The sequence below is a fragment of the Vanellus vanellus genome, assembly GCF_965231255.1.
Source record: "Vanellus vanellus genome assembly, chromosome: 22".
Classification (NCBI taxonomy): Eukaryota; Metazoa; Chordata; class Aves; order Charadriiformes; family Charadriidae; genus Vanellus; species Vanellus vanellus.
Genome location: NC_138927.1, coordinates 4483972 through 4502053, shown reverse-complemented (window position 1 = coordinate 4502053; position 18082 = coordinate 4483972). Strand labels below are relative to the sequence as shown.

The 18082-nt window shown below is 49.1% G+C and overlaps 2 protein-coding genes across 3 annotated transcripts; both read left to right on the top strand.

Annotated features, from left to right (window-relative positions):
* Positions 1-641: 641 nt before the first annotated feature.
* CEP85 (centrosomal protein 85) lies at positions 642-14530 on the top strand. Of its 2 annotated transcripts, XM_082494230.1 has the most exons (14): positions 642-682; positions 2264-2335; positions 2908-3060; positions 5290-6005; positions 6659-6792; positions 7642-7759; positions 8121-8306; positions 8675-8827; positions 9086-9240; positions 9762-9882; positions 10346-10396; positions 10481-10588; positions 11604-11832; positions 12108-14530. In XM_082494230.1, exons 2-14 carry the CDS (start codon positions 2281-2283, stop codon positions 12269-12271), a joined length of 2343 nt encoding a protein of 780 aa, XP_082350356.1. In that variant the 5' UTR covers positions 642-682; positions 2264-2280; the 3' UTR covers positions 12272-14530. The 2 variants fall into 2 exon arrangements, with proteins under 2 accessions (XP_082350356.1, XP_082350355.1); XM_082494229.1 differs by lacking the exons at positions 642-682; positions 2264-2335; positions 2908-3060 and adding an exon at positions 4732-4921.
* Positions 14531-14592: 62 nt separating this feature from the next.
* On the top strand, positions 14593-16602 carry SH3BGRL3 (SH3 domain binding glutamate rich protein like 3). Its single transcript, XM_082494249.1, is given in 4 exon segments — positions 14593-14665; positions 14668-14774; positions 15116-15283; positions 15679-16602. Coding segments are annotated over 4 exon segments (405 nt in total). The 5' UTR covers positions 14593-14601; the 3' UTR covers positions 15745-16602.
* The last annotated feature ends 1480 nt before the right edge of the window (positions 16603-18082 follow it).

Genomic DNA, 18082 nt, shown 5'->3' with positions numbered 1-18082 from the left:
ACACTAGGGTGAGGGTCCCCATCACCAGCGAGGCCTCACTGCTGGCGGTGCCGCTGCTCCAGTCGTGGCTGGCCCTGCCCGGGGAAGGAAGGTGACCCCACACCGCACATGAGAAGCCCTGACGTGGCCGAGTATAACGAAGTGCCCAGAGCCATGGCCTCTCCGCCGCCGGCGCCCAGGGCAGCGCTGACTTTTCCAGCCGAGTGGGCAAAGCTGGGGGCAGCCCCGGGGAGCCTGACGGCCTGGGCCGGCCGGAGAGGCCCTGAAGGGGCGGTGGAGCCTGTGCGGTGAGGGAATGTGGGGGCAACGGTGGGACTGGGCCCCGCTGCCCCGTACGGCCCGAGGCGGAGCCTGCGCCAGCCCTCCCTCACACACTGTCCGGCCTGACTTCCGCCGCCACTGCGCATGCGCAGGGCAAAGGCTGGTGCCGCTCTCTCAAGCCCCGCCCTACGGCTGGCGGCTAAGGACAATTTTCCTCCTCCAGAAACCGTCGAAGCTGAGGGGTGGGAATCAGCGTTCCGGTAAGCCAATGAGAGAGGGGTGTGGGCGGGGCAGGCGCGTCCGATAGGCTGCGGGGCAGGGAAAGAGCGAGGGGGCTCCGCCCCTTTTCCTCTGCCACTCCCCCCTCGCGGCTGTAACGGTCGCGGCGCGCGGGGCAGCGCCAGCGGGGCGGCGGAGCCAGGTGAGGGGGTCGGGCCTGCCGGGGAGCGGTCCCGCTGCTGGGCCTTACGGGCTCCTCCTGTGCTTCCCCCCTCGGTGAAACCATCCCTCCTCCTCTGTCCCGGGCTGCCTGGCTCCCGCCTTCCCCTCAGGGACCGGCTCCCCTGCCCTTCTCCTCAGGGACAATCCGCCCCCCGGCTCTTCCCCTCAGGGACCGGCCCCTCGGGGTCAGGCTGCGCCTTGCAGGCGGTGGGGCCTCCCCTCACCTCCGAGGTCAACCGCCTTCCCCACCCGAATCACTCTTTTCCCCATCCCCTTCCAGGGGCCGAAGGGCTGCCCCCCGCACGCAGGCTTCATGTTACTCCACCTACCCACCAAGCTCTCCCCCCTCCATCGGGTGAAGCGCTGCTCCCCCCCCCCCCCCCCCCTCTTCGTGACCCACCACTCCCCTCCCTCTTTCTCTTTCGTTTTTCCTTATTTTGCACATGTTCCTTCTCGCCCCCTCTGCGGGGTCTGCTCTGTGCCCGCTGCTGGAAAGGGGGTGGTTTGTGCTGTGTGTGTGGGTGTTCTCTGTGGTGTGTGTTTGTGGTGCTGAGTGAGGTGGGAATGCTTTGGTTGCTTTGTCTTTTTTTATTTCAAGAGATTGTGCTGGGATTTCCCTGTTATAACTGTCTGTCTGTAGTGCTGGAGACTGAGATTTAAACTCAGGAATTTCTGAAACAAACCTAAATTAATCGTTATAAGCACTGTTTAGCTAGAAGTGTTTTATTTCTTTGCTGTATGAGTGAAATGCTACTTCTGTTTATTAGCTATCCTACTGCATTCCCAATGTCTATCCTATATTGTAAAATCTGTATATATATGTTTTCTAAGAATTAATGGTTCCCATGAGCTCTTTGAATCAGTTAATCAAAAATCTGTAAGAGTTGATAATCAAGGATTTGGTATTTGACTGGTGGAGAGGAGAGCGGCCTTGAATTTCTACAGTGAAGCCCGAGAGTTGTAAATTATACTTGCATCATCAGAGGCAGGAAATTCACTGCCTGAAGTACTCAGATAAGCAGATAAATTAAACCAAAGCTCTGCCTAGATAATGATTGCCATTTATGGAACAGCAATGCTAAGTTTTGAATGACTGTATTTCTGCATGTAGTTGCTCAGTGACCTCTACAGAGGGCAGAAATGAACTGGTTTAGAGTTAAGACTTTTAAAGGGAAATTTTTAGTTTCTATAGACATAAAGCTGGCGTGTAGGTACCATGGTGACTGATGCTCTATAAATAACTACGATGGGGATAACACATGCCCCAGTTGAAAGGCGCTGCCGAACTGCTGTATACCTGGAGAATGTTGCAAACATGAACTCTTCTCATTTCTCAGGCATGAAGAAAACCTACAGTAACTGCAAGGGGTTTTTAAGTATTGTCTCTGTTGCTGTGGGAATGAAACAGAGAGACCCTAGGGAGGAGATGCTAATTAAATACGAAATACTGTGTTACTCTGAAGGAAAAGTAGCTGATCTGTGCGTACCCTTTGCTTGGTTAGTGGGAGCAGGGTTTGGTTTATGCTGATTTAAAATATGATTTTTATTTATTGCCCTGTAGTTCACTGGATAGATAAGATGGCTGCTCTTGAGAAACATCCAGAGCTGAGGCTCCAGCAGAACAATCCACCAGGTAAGGACAGTCCTTTCTTTAAAGCCCTTCTGCTGTCAGATCCTGTTTCAGTTTCTCTGAGGGGACATATGGCTCTGAGAAGAGTTCTTTAACAAAAGCTTTTTATTAAAAAAAAAGAAAAAATCTTACTCCTGCAAAATAAAACAACTGCATTTTGCAAGGGTAGAGAATCATTTGATAAAGAACCTGTCTCTCGAGCGATAACTGATAAACTGGGAAGAATTTTTAACAGTTAATGCAAAAATGTGTCTTTACCAGCATTGCTGTGTGCCAGTATTGCTGCTGCAGTAGAGAGCATCAGCTGGGTGTAATATCACCAGACTTATCAATGGGAATATAATTTACTGATTTTGCATTCTGATTTCCACAACAAGATTGATATTATTTGACTTCCTTGTACTTGATGCCATTTCCTTTTGCAAAAAAAAAATTTCTTTAGCAACAATATGGGGAGTCAAGCAAGGATCAGTTTGGATTTGGTAGCACAGGTAATTAGATGTGGCTTAATTAGATGTGTTAAAAGGCTTTTCAGTCTGACTAAAACATAAATATCCCTGGCTTTTTCTCTCCAGATCCCAGCACCAGTCAGAAGAGTAATTTCTTGGAGACTGACTGGAAAACACCTATGTTGTCTGTGAAGTTCCAGAGCCGTGTCAGTCGCTGTTCAAGTGTGGCCGACAGCGGGGATGGGGGCATTGGGACCTCCTGCTCAAACAGCACAGAAGGTGATGGCTAGCACGGGATCATGCAGTAACAGCCAAAACCTTTGTTTTCTTAGAAGACCAAGAAGCATTAAATAGCCCCATATTACTGAACCCTAGAATGTAAAACTTAGGGAAGAGCAGAGCCTGTAACAATGTTTGGAGACTATTTCAAAACCAGTGTCTCAGTACACAGATGTGCTGCCTGAAATATAAACAAGTGATTAAGGGACTTGCTGTTTCTCTAAGTTAATTTGGTCATCTTCTAAATGTATTAAGCATTTTTAACTGACTAGAAGATCCAGCTTGGTGATTTGCTGGTTCATAATGACCAACAAGTGACTTATCAGCAAGTCTGTTGTGTGATTTTTATTTTTTTTTTTTTATGAAATAATTTCTAGGTGCCTCTAGAGATTTCAGATGAGAGTGCATTTGTGCCTGAGTCTCTCCAGTGTTAGAGCTGTGTGCTTCTCACTGAAGAATGCTGCAGCCTTGTCCTCAGCTGAGGCACGTTCTGTGAAATTGCTCGTCCCAGCAATCCTTTCCACCTGTATTTTCATCTTCATCCATGAAAGTGACATAAACCACTATTGGTTCTCTGATTCTTCTTTCGCTTCACACATTCATGCGTTTCACAAGCTGCCCTGAGCCTTTTGAATGAGCCATAGATCTTAAAAATGTGTTAGTTGAAATGAAGGCTTTTTAGAAAGCCTGGCTTGTGGAAATATTGCTGGAAATATTACTAGAGCACATGTTTAAATGTGCCATCTGGCCTCTCTTGGGATAATGAAACATCCAGTTGCACACTGAGGGTGGGGGAGATAATGATGTCCCTCTCGGAAATTGCCCTTCTGAATGCTTGTAATGTTTTAGTCTTGTTTGTAAGAGCTGAGGCTGAATTGCGGCACTGACAGCTGGCTGAAGCACACTGTTTCTCAGGTCACTATGTTATTCAACATGTTGTTGTGACAACCCTTAGCACACTCAAGGAACCGATTGCAGCATCTGCACGTGGCGTGCTGGTCAGAGAACTTGAGTTCCTGATAGTGATACTGGGGTGTAAATTTAGGGGCTGTAAAAGGAAATGGTACTGTCTCTTCTGTTTGCCAAGGTGAACGTGCTTGCGACTGCTTGGTAGCATGCTGTTCTCTGGAGATCCTAGGAACAGCCAAGTAATGTCTAAGAGATTTTCTCCCCGTCCCATTCATTTTTGAGGAGAGGGTGTTGTGCCTTTATTGTGATAGTTTTCCTGCAGTTTTATGGTCTTTGCAGAATCTGGTTTCAATCATATTCAAATTGTAACCTTTTATTCCTTCTTGTAACACACTTTGAGGTTACAAACAGGTGGAAGGAAGGGTGACCTTGCACTCCTGAGGGTGGGTTAAAGAACCATCATGTGGGGATGGGCCTTCAGCCAAACCCACCAAGAAAACAAGTTTGTGTATGTGGGAGAAACCTGGCATTACTGTGATACACAATGTATCGAGACGAGGAGTTGGGAACAGGCACTTTGCTGTTTGCCTTTCTCAGCTCTTGCTGTTGCTGTATTGAAATCTGAGAGTTGCTAAGAATAACCCTGTATTTCCATGTAGCCAGGTTTGGTGCCCATCTGACAGGACGGGCTCACGTTGGGGTGCGTGCACTGAACTCTTATCTCATTTCCTGTGGCAATAAGGCAAGAGCCATTGCTCTCGCCTCTAGGAAAAGCTCTTTTGCTGCAATGTCCTGGAGGAGTTCGAAGGTCAACTGCTTGGTGATCTAGTGTTCAGCTATGTTTGAAGCTCATCATGGGCTTAGTGAAGGCTCCAGTTAGCTTTGGTTACAGTTCAGAGTCGCTGAGCTGTGGGACGGGCAGAACAGAATCAAGGTCTCAGTGTTCAGCTGAGTAAGTTTCAGCCTTTTTATTCAATTTAAAGAACTTGATTTTTAAACGTATAGAAAGATAAGCTTACTGATTTTTAGTTTGTACTAGAGTAGCTTAAAAACAAGGAATTAAAAATGTGTACTGAACTAAACTTGGATTCTCCCCGTGGTTTACGGTGGTAGGAAAATGTCAGCAGGCTCCTGAAGCTTGTAGTGAAAGGGAACATAGATGTGCCTTAGTCTTGCTACTGCTGCTGCTTAGGAGGACACGTTCAGGGGGAAAACAATGGGGGTTTAAACTTCTTTCAGAAATCTCAGCAGAGGAATGTCTGTTCATGTCAAAATATTTTCAGGGTTGTAATTAGAGCATCACTCTTCTTCTCTCCCTAGACTTTTGCAATTCCAGTAACGGTTCATCATTCCAGCCCATCAAAACCCAAGTGACCATCCCAACAGCCCATGTTATGCCTTCTACATTGGGTGCCTCACCCTCCAAACTGTGCACTGCAGGAGACCAGAGCTGTTCACAGAGTACTTCAAAAACTGCTATGCCAGGATCTGCTTCTGAACACTCAGGGCTCAGAGATTTCAATGCCGGGAAGCCTTCTCAGGTGCCACCCAGGGATCTCTTGCGTCTCTATGGGACTTCAGGGGAAAATGGTTTTGAGCAATCCTGGCATCCTGTTTCTGATCACATGAGAACAGAAGATACTTGGAAGTTTGACACCCCTGCCATTGAGCGCACCCTTAACCAGTCTCTCTTTCTGGATAGTTTGTGCACTGACCCTCTCCACAGGTTCCAGAAGTTCAATCCAAACTCTGGGGCAGCTGAGGCAGGAAAGGACCATTATAAGGTGCTGCCAGAGAGTAAGCAAGTGGCAGGGGCTAATGGAATCTGTGAGCCCCAGGATGGAACGTGGCCGAGTGGGAGCAGACTGATGCCAACAGGACTCCAGGCCAACAATTTCTTTTCAAAATCTGTAACTCCTTCATCTCGAGCATGGATGCAGGAAACCTGCACAGTACATCCACACGAGAGGGTCTGCGAGCTCAGTGCTTGGAAACAACAGCTGGACAAAGTGCGATTGCAAGTAGAGCAAATGCAGGTAGGCAGCTGCTTGTGTGAATGTATGAGTTTGAAACCCTTCCTGTCTCTTTAGTCGTGAATCGTTGTTCCAGACTTAGGAAGCAAGAGGGGAAATGTCTCATGCTTCTCCCTGTCTTACACTGAAAGCCTCTTAATGATCTGTTTTTACGTGTGGTGTCACAGGTATCATTTCACGTGCTGCTTATGTAGAGTAGCCCTGTATTAAGTTACAGCACTGTGCAGCGCTTCAGATCAAAAGGTGAAATATCCCGTCTGCTAGAAACTGCAAAGAAAAAGCATGTCAGGAAGTTCTTAACAGTTTCTAGAATAATTGTATTCTGTATCTAGCATTAGGAAATGGACTTTTTTTTTTAAAGATGCATAAAACTAACTGCAGTTTATTAGATGGAAACCGTTTGTTTATCACCTCCCACCAGCTGCACCCTAATGGAGACAAATTGTTTCCCGTGAGCTAGCACAGTGATCTAAAATTATTTGTTAATCTCCAGTTGTGCTTGGGCAAAGTTACTTGTTCTTGGACATCGAGGGAGACTGAAATAGCTATGTCCTGGCATGCAGATGAGCACACAGCGTGCAAAATAGCTCTAGCAATGTTGCAATTACCTCTGTGGAGCACAAACCTCTCCCTCCTCATTTTGTCTCCTCTTTCAGTTACAAAATGGAGGAGCTTGTCACCATCCCTCGATGTATTCTCCTTCCCTGCCTACACCTGATCCAGCTCAGTGGATCAATATCCTGAACTCCAATGAAAACCTACTTAAAGAGAAAGAGCTTCTCATTGACAGGTGAGAGTTTGCTACCGACATGTGGCTTAAGGACTACAGTGCATTTCCTTTTGGAAAGGGAGGGTTTTGAAAGTACCAAGGAAAGCTCATATCTGAGTCCCTTTTACCTGACTGAGTTTTGGTGGTTGGTGTTTTTTTTTTTATTTTTTTTTTTTTTCAAAGAACAATGTAATGACCTTTGAGAACAGCCTATTTTTTTTCATGAGCTTTCCTCCCCTGAATCCTGAAGGGTTCAATTAAATCAATTTTCATTACGGTTTTCTGTCCTTTTATAAGGAATAAAGATTTCTGTTCACATCATAATTATCTGGAATGTTGTGCCTTTTTGCTTGAGGACTTTCTGGGAGCTCTTTGAGATCTTAATTTTAAATTTGTTCTTTGTGAGTTTGGGCTGGCAAACAACGTTTCTCATACCTAATGCTAGTGGTCCATAAGCCCTTTTGAAAAAGTAAGTGCTAATGAAAACTACCTTCAGCAGGTAACTGGACTGTAATACTTTTTTCTGCTTGGTCACTCTGAGTCCTTTGCCTGTTCATTTTACTCATAAGCTCAGCAGCAGAGTTGGATCCTCCAAAGCACGCAAGGCTTGTGTGTTTAATGTATAATGATTGCTGGGGCAGGAGGCTTTGAAGGGAAGGGAGGGAATAAAAGTTAATACCAATTGTAAAAAAAAAAAAAAAAAAAGTTGAAATGGGTATCTTTCAGATTATTTCTCTGCAGTTCATTTGTGAGTTGGAGTTGTCTTTTTGTTCTGCATGTCACTGTATGGAGCACTAGAGTTGTGGTGTCACTGTTCATGTTTTATTGCTCTCTACTGTATGTTTGAGAACAGTGTGTTTTTTTTTACAGACAAAGACAACACATATCCCAGTTGGAGCAGAAGGTCCGGGAAAGTGAACTGCAGGTTCACAGTGCCCTGCTTGGCTGTCCAGCACCCTATGGCGATGCCTACATGTTGAGAATGCAGGTAATTTGGTGCAACAGGGTGTCAGTAAGAAATTTATTGAATCCAGTGGTCATACCACTTCTCATTAGGTGTTTACTCTGCATATCCCTCCTACTCAGGAAAATTAGCCTTTGTATGGCATCCCAATTACCTGTCATCTCTGAGATCTCAAGCCCTGAAAGTACTACTGTTTGTTTAGAAGCTGTGCTAGTGATGCAAACGCCTGACAGCACTGACAAATGCTATTTCAGATATTGCAGTATATAAGATGGGCTGAATGATGTTTGGGAATCAGGAGGGCTGAGAACACAGCTCTGAGACAGCGCAGCTTCTTAGTGCCGGTTTGTAACTAACCAAATTCACAGGCTGTCTCTGTTTGCAGGAGCTGCAGCGGGAGAATATGTTTCTTCGAGCACAGTTCACAGAGAAGACTGAATCGCTCAGTAAGGAAAAGATTGAATTGGAGAGAAAACTGGCTGCTGCAGAGGTGGATGCAAAGCTGATCCGGGAGTCACTGAAAGAAACTGTGCAGAAACATGCAGAGGAGTTAAAGAAACAGGAAGAAAGGGTACGATCCCATTGCTCTAGAGATAGAAAGGTGTTTTTTCTTTGAGAAGCCAAAAGTCAGTGTAGTGTCTAGATGGAAGCCTACTGTGGCAGTGTGTTATTGCAGGTATTTTCTGATCTCCTTGTAGAGTACTTTGGTTTATAAGCAAAAGCCCTTCCTCCTGCAGCTAAAAGTATTTCAGTACCTCCTCTTTTACCCAGAGAAGCAGGCTGTCTTTAGCTAAGTGAGCAGAAATGCTGTTGATTTTAGGGAGATATTGTATTTTGGTGTTGAGTGCTGTACAAAAAGGTAAATGAGTGTGCTTACAGAGGACTGAAGAATGGATAAGAAATTATGTAAACTAAACTTGTATATAACTGTCTGTGTAGGTAAAGGGAAGAGACAAACACATTAATAACCTTAAAAAGAAATGCCAGAAGGAATCTGAACAAAACAGAGAGAGACAGCAGAGAATCGAGACACTGGAACGGTACCTGGCTGATCTACCAACCCTTGAGGACCACCAGAAACAGAGTCAGAAGGTAAAACTTTCTCTGATTTGTGATGATAGCTCTTCACATACTTGCTCAGATAACTTTTCTACAGCTGCAGATAATTCTTTGTGCGGCTGCCCAAGTAAAGTTGTGGTCTGGCCTTTTTGGAGGAGGAATGTTCTAAGCTATAGCTGAGAATTGCTGCATAGGTGGTAAAAAATCTGCCTTGCGAATGTAGTTGAAACATGGTGTGTGTGGTGAAACCTCTGGGAGGCCTCTAGAGTCTTGTGATGGTCTTTGTTGCAGCTGAAGGAGTCTGAACTGAAGAGTACTGCTATGCAGGAAACAGTGCTGGCACTGGAAACAGAGCTTGGAGATGTCCGGGCTGCTTTCAGGGAGCAAGAGATGCAGCTAGAAACCCAAAAACACAAGGAGCTGGAGCTTCTTTCCACTGTGCGCAGGTAAAAATTGGGAGGACTAGAGTAACCTTCATCATAGCACTGAAGTAATTGCTGCACAAGAACAGTGATGATTCGGCACAGCCACTGTCCCACCTGTCAGAACCAGGTTGCCATGGATTTGTGATGATTATGTGAGTGCTCGCCAAAACAGAGTGTTCAAATTCTGTGTGCCAACAGTGGCGGGTGGGAGCAGAACCAGATGGCTGAAAGAATGGGGGCCCCTGTTTTGTCACCTAGGCTTGTCTCTGTCCTCAGGTTTATTGCTCTCAACTGTAAATCCTTGCAAAATGGACCTATGTAATCTGCAATCGTTGCGTCTCTGCAAATGTGCTAATATCATGGGTAGGGCTGTGTCCAGGGAGAGAGAATCCCTCCTTCAGTCCTTGCTGTTTGCGAGCTGGGTTGCAAACAGGGCAATACTGAGATCTGATATGAAAATAACCATTTGCCTCCTCATATTGTTTAGTGAGGGAAACACCCTAAATAAAGCTGGCTTTCCCATGGTGTTCTCCTAATTTCAGCTTGCAGGACAAGGTGCAGCAGTGTGTAAAGAATGCAGAGAGAGGACCCCCGGCCCAGGATGGGGAGAGACAGAAAATAGAAAATGACTCTTTGAAGAAAGAATGCGACTGCCTCAGGAAGGTAACAAGCTGTCCCAACTGGGAATCACACATTTTTCCTTCCACTGACTCACACCAGGCACTAAAATGAAATCAGGGACTTTTGCAGTCATAGACAGCCACAATTGCACTGAAGCAGCAGTTCCTGGAATTCCAAACTGAGGGGTGTTAAAAGCTGTTCTTGACGCAATAACTATGCGCTCCTACAGTAACACTGGCGAGAAGTTGCAGAATGCAGAAGAGGGGAGAGGAAAACCACAAGAATGCAACTTCTCCCATCTGGTTTTAGCTGATAATTCTAATGGTGGTTTTTATCAGGTGCCTTTCATCAGGGAATCTAAGTCCACTACTAACAGAAGTAGTGATTAAAGCTGTAAGTGGACAGGAATGAGAAGGAGAGTGGATGCTGTCCTACTGAAGGAGAAATCCTGGAAGTATTACTGAGTCTGTGTGGCCAGTTCTGATGCCTCTGCTTTTGATTTCAGATTGTGGACAAACAGCAGAAGAAGATAGAGCAGTTGTCCTTGCAAGTAAAGGTGAGAGGTGACTGCAGAGGGACCTAGAATTGAGAATCTGCTGTGAAGTGAGTTAGACTTACTACTTTCCATGGTCTGTTCCAGAACCTGGAAGAACAGGTGGCCCAGGAAGAGGGGACAAGCCAAGCTCTGAAAGAGGAGGCCATGAGAAAAGAAAATGCACTGCAGCAGCTCCGGACTGCTGTGAAAGAGGTCAGAGCGAGAGTGTTTAAAGTGCCCGAGCATAGCAGAACAATGGATTGTCTTTTAGCAAGACCTTTAATTTGCAGAGAGAAGCACAACCTCTCCTGCTTCCTGATAGTCGGTTGCCCTGTCAGTTGCTCTGAAAGGACCTCTTCTCTGTTCAAAAGCAGGAGGAGAAAGGCAGTTTCTGCCCTGGGAACTTCAGCTGGGGCTGCGGGTTGTGGTGGAGGACACTGAGCTTGCCAGCTGGGGGCAGCAAGGCAGAGAGCTGGAGTCCAAACTCGACTGCAGGGCTGGAGTCCCACTCTCAAGCCTAAAGGAAGCCGAGCACAACAGCAGCCTTTGAGGGAAGGGATGGCCAGTGTTGGCGTGAGCGGGTGGTGCACAGTCTTCTGGAAGCTTACGTTGTATCATGCCTCGGCAGGGGCAGCGTAGTGTCAGGGGGTGCTTCCTGGTTCTGCCTGGAGAAGTGAAGGCTCCGGGGAGACCTTAGAGCCCCTTCCAGTCCCTAAAGGGGCTACAGGAAAGGTGGGGAGGGACTCTTGATCAGGGATTGTAGCAACAGGATGAGGGGAAACAGTTTTAAACTGAAAAAGGGTAGATTTAGATGAGATATCAGGAAGAAATTCTTCACTGTGAGGGTGGAGAAACTGGCCCAGGTTGCCCAGAGAAGCTGTGGCTGCCCCATACCTGGAGGCGTTCAAGGCCAGGTTGGACAGGGCTTGGAGTAACCTGGGCTGGTGGGAGGTGTCCCTGCCCATGGCAGTGGGGTTGGAACTAGATGATCTTTAAGGTCCCTCCCAAGCCAAACCATTCTATGATTCCTGTCTGATCCAGGAAAGCTAAATGCTCACACCCTGTAGGACTGACACTCGCTTATCTGGCGAGAGTCTGGAGGGTTTGATGTAAGCCTGCTGCTCCTGTCCTCAGTGCTCCCATCATTATCGAGCAGTTGTGTCAAGTTTCTTAAAGTGTGCTAGTTCTATACTGAGTGACCACTAATCTGCTGTGTCCGTTTGCTCAGCTTTCGGTGCAGAACCAGGATCTCATTGAGAAGAACCTGACTCTTCAGGAACGACTCCGGCAGGCAGAGCTAACCACCCAGCCACTGCCTGCTGAGACAGCCCACCTCGCCCAGGAGTTGCACAGCGAGCTGGCCAGTTGTCTGCAAGATTTGCAGTCTGTCTACAGCATCGTCACTCACAGGGCTCAGGGCAAGGATCCCAACCTCTCTCTGCTCCTGGGCATTCGCTGTAAGTATGTGGAGCGATGGCAGAGCAAAGCCTTCAGTTCCTGTGCTGCAGTAGACTTTAACTCACACATAATGTAGCATGGAAGGTTCTCATCTTTCTGGGATTCTGAACCTTCCTTCCGTGGTTAGCTAGCTCTAAAGGTGCATGCTGTAATAACTAAATGTTAAGTGGTACCTCTTTTGCAAATGTGCTTTGGTTTTTCTGGCTCACTTGCAAATGTCTGTGATCCTGGGTCAGAATTGCATGCAAGGTAACTCCCTTCTCTGACCCCACAGTTGTGCAGTACTCTGCTAAGGAGAAGGACGACTTGCTGAGCCCTGATGGACTTGCAAAGAAACTGGTGGAGGTGAAACAGCTTCACAAAGAGGTGGAGGACTTAAGGACGGCAATATCTGACAGATATGCTCAGGACATGGGAGATAACTGCATCACCCAGTAAAGAACACTCCCCAAAGTAAGACAGGAAATGAAGACTTGAAAACCTCAGGAGTCTAGCGCTCCTACAACCCAAAACCTATTCAGCACTTTACCATCCCTTTGTTCGGGTACAAGATGTGTGACTTAACCAATCCCTGAGAAATCGGGGTTTGTTGCCAGAAGTGTTTGGCTGCTGACTGGCTAACTGGAATCGTTCAGGGCTTCGGTGTTGGGCTTTGCAGTAGCTTTGATCTTGTGGAATGTGTTTATGCTGTGTTTGCTGGAGCTGGTGTGGTCTCTGATGCTGGGAGATGAATTCTGAATTGCCTTCCAGGCATGTCAAATGCTGAACATGCAAATGTGACAGTTAAAATGATCACTAAAAGGAAATATATGCCCTGGTCTTTCTGATAAATTCTCTGTGCAGATCCTGTGTGACTAGTAAGACCAGAGGATTATCAGAGTGTTCAGGGAATATTTGTGGACTTCATAGGTGAGCAGGTGTGCCAGTTATACTGGTGCTAATTACATCAAGGTGCTACAGGCACCTCAGATCCTGTGTGCACAGTTCTGTCTTGGATGGCTGTGTTCACAGAGCAGGACCCACTTTGCTCAGGTAAATGCAACCAGACCCTTTCAGTCGCCAAAAGAGTTGGGGAATAAAGCAACACTAAAGGAAGACTCTGAAAGCACTCCCCCTGGGCATTGTTACCCCAGAAGCCTTAAGCTTTTTATCCCTCCTGAAATAGCACTCTGAGTGTGGGTATGATTCAGACTGCAGAGGAAGTGGATTGATGCTGAAGTGCCTTAATGTGCTAGAGAAACCTCCTGTCCCTATGCTGCTTCATGCCTAATGCATCTGCTGGCAGGGTGAGGAACTGCTGTTTCTTGTAGCAGCCTTTAGAGCCATCGCAAACAGTTCTGGGGAGCCTCGAATGTGTGTAGCCCCTGCCAGAGCCACAGAGAGCCTCTGCACCCCTGAGGGAACCCGCTGCAGGCCAGCGGGATGACACCGCTGCTTGGCACTCTGCTTGCTAGGGAGAAAGCTGTTCTGGTCCTAACATGGCAGGATGATGGTATAGCTGGATCCGAGCTCTCCCTGATGTCTGCAAGGCAGTGACCACTCGGGCTTTGTTGTAGACCTGCTCCTTGTTCTCTGGGAGCTCCCTGCTTCTCTGCTAAGTAATGGGATTTCTAAATAAATCAGCATGGGATGCGGTTCACTTTGTCACAACCCTCTAACGTTAGTGGCAACTTGTCCTGGTACTGAGTGCTTGCTTATGACAGTGCTGTGGTGCTGAGGGTGGAACCTTTTTGGTTTTCAGCTTGAGTTAAGGGCAAGATAAGTTGGTAGTATAATGGGGGGGAGGAAATACTGCTGAAACTTCTGTCTGTTTGGTTGCTCTTGGTTCACGTTGCGGCTATGAGCCCTAGATTTAGAAGTGCTTTTGTTATTCCTCTGTGTTAAATTTTAAGACCAAATCTGTTTCGTTCTTAGTGTTTGGCCACCATGGGTGATGGTGGCAACAGTTTAGTTTGCTGTCCTGAGCTACCCCCTGCACAGCACGAGGAGAGAGTGCAGCAGCATCTGCTGGGCGGCCAGCTCTGTGCTCTGTTCTTGCCGCATCTAGTATAGGACACTTCTGGCTGTTTCTGTTCCCAGGCTGCTGATGCCATGTACTGAGCTAAATGTGGGCCAAGGCTATTTCTTGAAGTCATTTGTCCTGGCTGCTGGGAGCTCTCTAAGCACTGGGGTGCAGAGCAGCACCAGCTGTGACAGTGGCTCTCTCCCGCAGGTTAACAGGGCACTGTTTAGCACCGTCTGTATTCTCTTTGGGGTGCAAGATCTAGTTCCCAGGTGCTGTGCGGGGGATGCATTTGCCCTCTGCCCCTGCAGAGCTGGCTGTGAAACGGGATCGTGGCTGAAACCCCATCTCGGCCGACGCTTGGAGCCTCGCGCCTGGCCCTGTCCCAGCAGCTGCGCTGCCCAGCTCGGGAAGAGAAACATCCCTGTGTCATCCTCCTGCAAAACTGGACCCGTCTGGCTAAGATGGTGACCCCATCTGCTGCGTGTGACTACTGCTCTCCGTGCAGGGGGAACCTCGGGCCTTTCCTTACAGAGCAACCCAAAGAGGGGTGGGTGGCACCGCGTTGCCACCCGGTCCCCTCGCTCAGCGTGTCCCTCCCGTCGCCTTGCCTGCGGTGTGTTCATGCCGGCCTTTGTCTCACCCGTTTGTTTGTACTGAGTATTTTGAGTATAAAATAAAGCCGCTCTGCTCCACTCGTGCGAACCGGCTCCGTACCGGGGAAGGCTGGCGGGGGGGTGCCGGGGCCGGGCCCCGCCGAGGCCGCATGCCCGGGCCCGCCGGTCCCATTGGTCCTCGCAGTCACATGCCGGGCGGCGGCGGGGCCGCCCGTTCCCTCCCTCCGAGCCTCCCTCCGCCGGGCTGAGCGCAGGGAGCGGCCGCGATCGCAGCATGAGCACCCTCAAGGTCTACAGCACCTCGGTGACCGGATCCCGGGAGGTGAGGGGCCGGCGGGGGCTCCGGCAGGGCAGGTCTGGGCAACCCCCTCTTCCCTGGGGTGGGCGGCTCTCCACCGTGGAGCTGCGAAGCCTCCCCCCCCCTACCCCATCTCAGGTGTCCCCTCCCCTGCTAACGCTGCACCATCCCCTTCTTCCCCCGAATCCATCCCGCCGTGCTGGGTGTGTCCCGTCTCCCCCCAGGACCGAGCCCCGTGGCCAGGTGGGGTCTGGACTGTGGCCCGTTGCTCCATGAGCACTGCGCTGAGTGTGGCTGGGGTGCGTGCCCGCCCTTTGGGCTCCTCTCCAGCTCCCCATAACCTGCCTTTCCCGCCCGGGTTCCAGATCAAATCCCAACAGAGTGAAGTAACCAGAATCCTCGATGGGAAAAACATCAAGTACGAGCTGGTGGATATCTCCCAGGACAACGCTCTCCGGGAGGAGATGAGGGCAAAGGCAGGCAACCCCAAAGCCATCCCACCCCAGATTGTCAACGGAGATCACTACTGTGGGGTAAGGCTTGTGCTCTGCACTGGGAATAAGCACCGTGGAGGCTGGGTGGTGGGCAATAATCCCATCCCCTTGGTTTTGCTATAAATGGTGTCAGGATGCCTTTCAGAAGGCGTTTCTGAGGTGCGTGGACAAGGTGCTGCCAGGGTTAACGGGCGTTTGGAGCGCACTGGCTTGTGAAAAGCAGGACCCGGGCAGGGGGACTCTGGCTGACAATGGGCAGGGGGGGTTGCACTGTGTGGGGCTGTCCCCGCTTTGCCCTGTCATCCTCTCTGTGACTGTCACCTGTGCTGTGAACCAGTTTGTGCTGTGTGCTCAGGGGACCCTATGCTGCCTGACTGGTGGGAGCATATCACCCACTCTTGCCTTGTGAGTGACCGTGTGGCTTTTCCCTGCAGGATTACGAGCTCTTTGTGGAAGCAGTGGAGCAAAACACCCTGCAGGAGTTCCTGAAGCTGGCCTGAGCCCCAGGCTCCCCTCCCGTCCTGGACTCTACCTGCATTCCTGAGCACCCTCATCTCCGACCACCTTCACTTCCAGGTTGTCAGCACTGTCCTGGCACCGTGACCTGTATCCCAGCATAGGGAAACCCATGACCAAAACTACTCATTGCAGCTGCCTACAATTCCCTCCTGCCTAACCCTGATAATCATTTCAGAGGGATCCAAAGAAAGTCTGATGCTCGCTGCGCATGGCCTTTGAACAAAGCTGGGCCTGGCTCACACCGCAGCTTCCAGTGCCTCTGTAAACAGCAAAGCCTCTGGGGCTGTGTGAAGTGCAGCCGTCCGTCAGCCCTCTCCTCTGCAGGGAGAGTTTCTGCTTCAGGAGGGAAGGGCTTAGGATTGCATGTTACTTCCCACTTCTCCCAGTTGCTGTTAAAATTGTAAATCCTGCTGCCTCACTTCCTCTTTTTTTTTTTTTCATCTCAACTGCAGAGATTATGGCAAGTAAGTTGATTTTTTTTGTTTGTTCTAATTTAATGCAAAAATACTGCACAAAGCTGGGGTCTGACCACCCACCACGGAGAAGGCTGGGGGCGAAGGCTGGTGTCACTCGGCAGGCTGCCCGGGGGGATGGATAGGCCTAGAAGTGACCTGTGCTGCTCCGTCTGCCCTCCACTGCTATGCGGTGCCAGGGCTCCCTCGCGAGCATTAATGGCTCAGGGCTGCTCCAGAACAGCTGATGCTCCAGCTGTCTTATCTTTCCTCTTTGAGTTGGCTTTTTTGCAACCCGGACCAAGTGCATTTTGTTTTCCTGCCAAAAAGCAAGTTTATAACCAGTGTTGTCTTCCGAGATGCTATTAAATGTTACTGTACCTTTCACGTCGGTGCTTGTGCGTTTCTTTTAAATTTGGTTTTATTTTGACTACAGGTTAAACATCACCCTGCGTAATGATTCTGAGTAATTTCCAGCTTAGAGAAACCGAATCAGTTGTACTTGCTGCTGCAGCCTGACACAAAGATCTTAACACCTTAGATTGCTGCCTCTAATCAAAGGCTCACAGGACTTGTCTGAATATATCCTACAGCGTGGTAGTGACAGGTACCTCTCTGTGGGGTGAGAATGGCAGCCTGGGGGAGGGACGGTTTCAGCCCAGACATAGGAGTCAAAAAACCAAATCCCTGGCACAAAGTCTTACCTGGTTGGTTATAGACCAGGATATAGAGGGGCAGTGGAAAATGCTGCCCTACAGGAAGGTTCCCTGTACACTCCTATACCTGCTACAGGTGGAAAAAGGAGGAAACTAACTTAGAGCAGTGGGGATTGAGTCACTGGTCACAGGGACCCTGTGGAAGCAGCTGGTTTGCACGAGTGGCGCTGCCTGTATTTGAGTTGTGCAGGGTCCAGCTCTGGTCAGAGGGCTTTGGGAAGTGTTCTGGGTGTCCTGCTCTCTTCCACAGCAACTGTGCCTTTGAAATCTTAACAGAAGCGGAAATTGCAACTTAAATAAATGGTTTTATTGGGAGCCTATAATGAGGGCTGGGTCTCTGCAAAAAGGGAACCTGCCAGAAGGCGCTGCCTCGCACAAGTGGGAGTGTCGTCAGCTGGGAGTCAAGTGGGAGCTTGTCACAGTTGAAACAGGAAGAATGTGCTGGGAAAAGGGGCCTGCAAAGCACAGCCCCAGCCCACAGGAGAGGGAGGAGGATGCTTTACTCGGGCTTCAGCAGAGAAGCAGCAAAGGGATTATCATCTTCTCCAATGACATGGTGTCCTGTTGCAGCATCCAGCTGCCGAGGGAGGGAGGCTGGCAGCTCTGGGTTTTTGCAGGCGGGCTCGGCGTGGCTGTGAGCTGGGGCCCTGCTGGATCTGGGGGCTGTCCAAGGGAAGGAGTTGTTCACGTACAGGAAACCCAGTAGCAGGATCTCCTGGCTGAGCTAGGTCTGGCTCAGTCCCAGCATTGGAATGGCTCAGGGCCTTTTGGTTTAGCTTCACCAGGGACCGTATAACTGAGCCCGTTTCTCTCATGGTCTGAGTGCAGTTGAAATCTCTGGGGAGCAGCTGTGTGGAAAGCAAATTGACCCTGGCTGTTTGTCTGTCCTGCTGCTATAGAAAATCCCTGAGCCCAGCTAAGCAACTGCCCGCTAGCAGTGTAAAGCCGATGGCTTTCCCTGGGCAGGGATCAGCCTGTGTAACCTTCAGCAGAGGTGAGAAACCAGGCCTCAGGTTTGAGCTGACAGAAATGCCCCTGTGTTAGGAGCCCACCTCTCTTGGGGAAAAGGATCCACCCGCGAGGCAGCAGGACTGGGCCTGGCACTCGCTGCCTCTGAGCTCTTCTCTCCATCCCAGGTAACAGCGCAATGA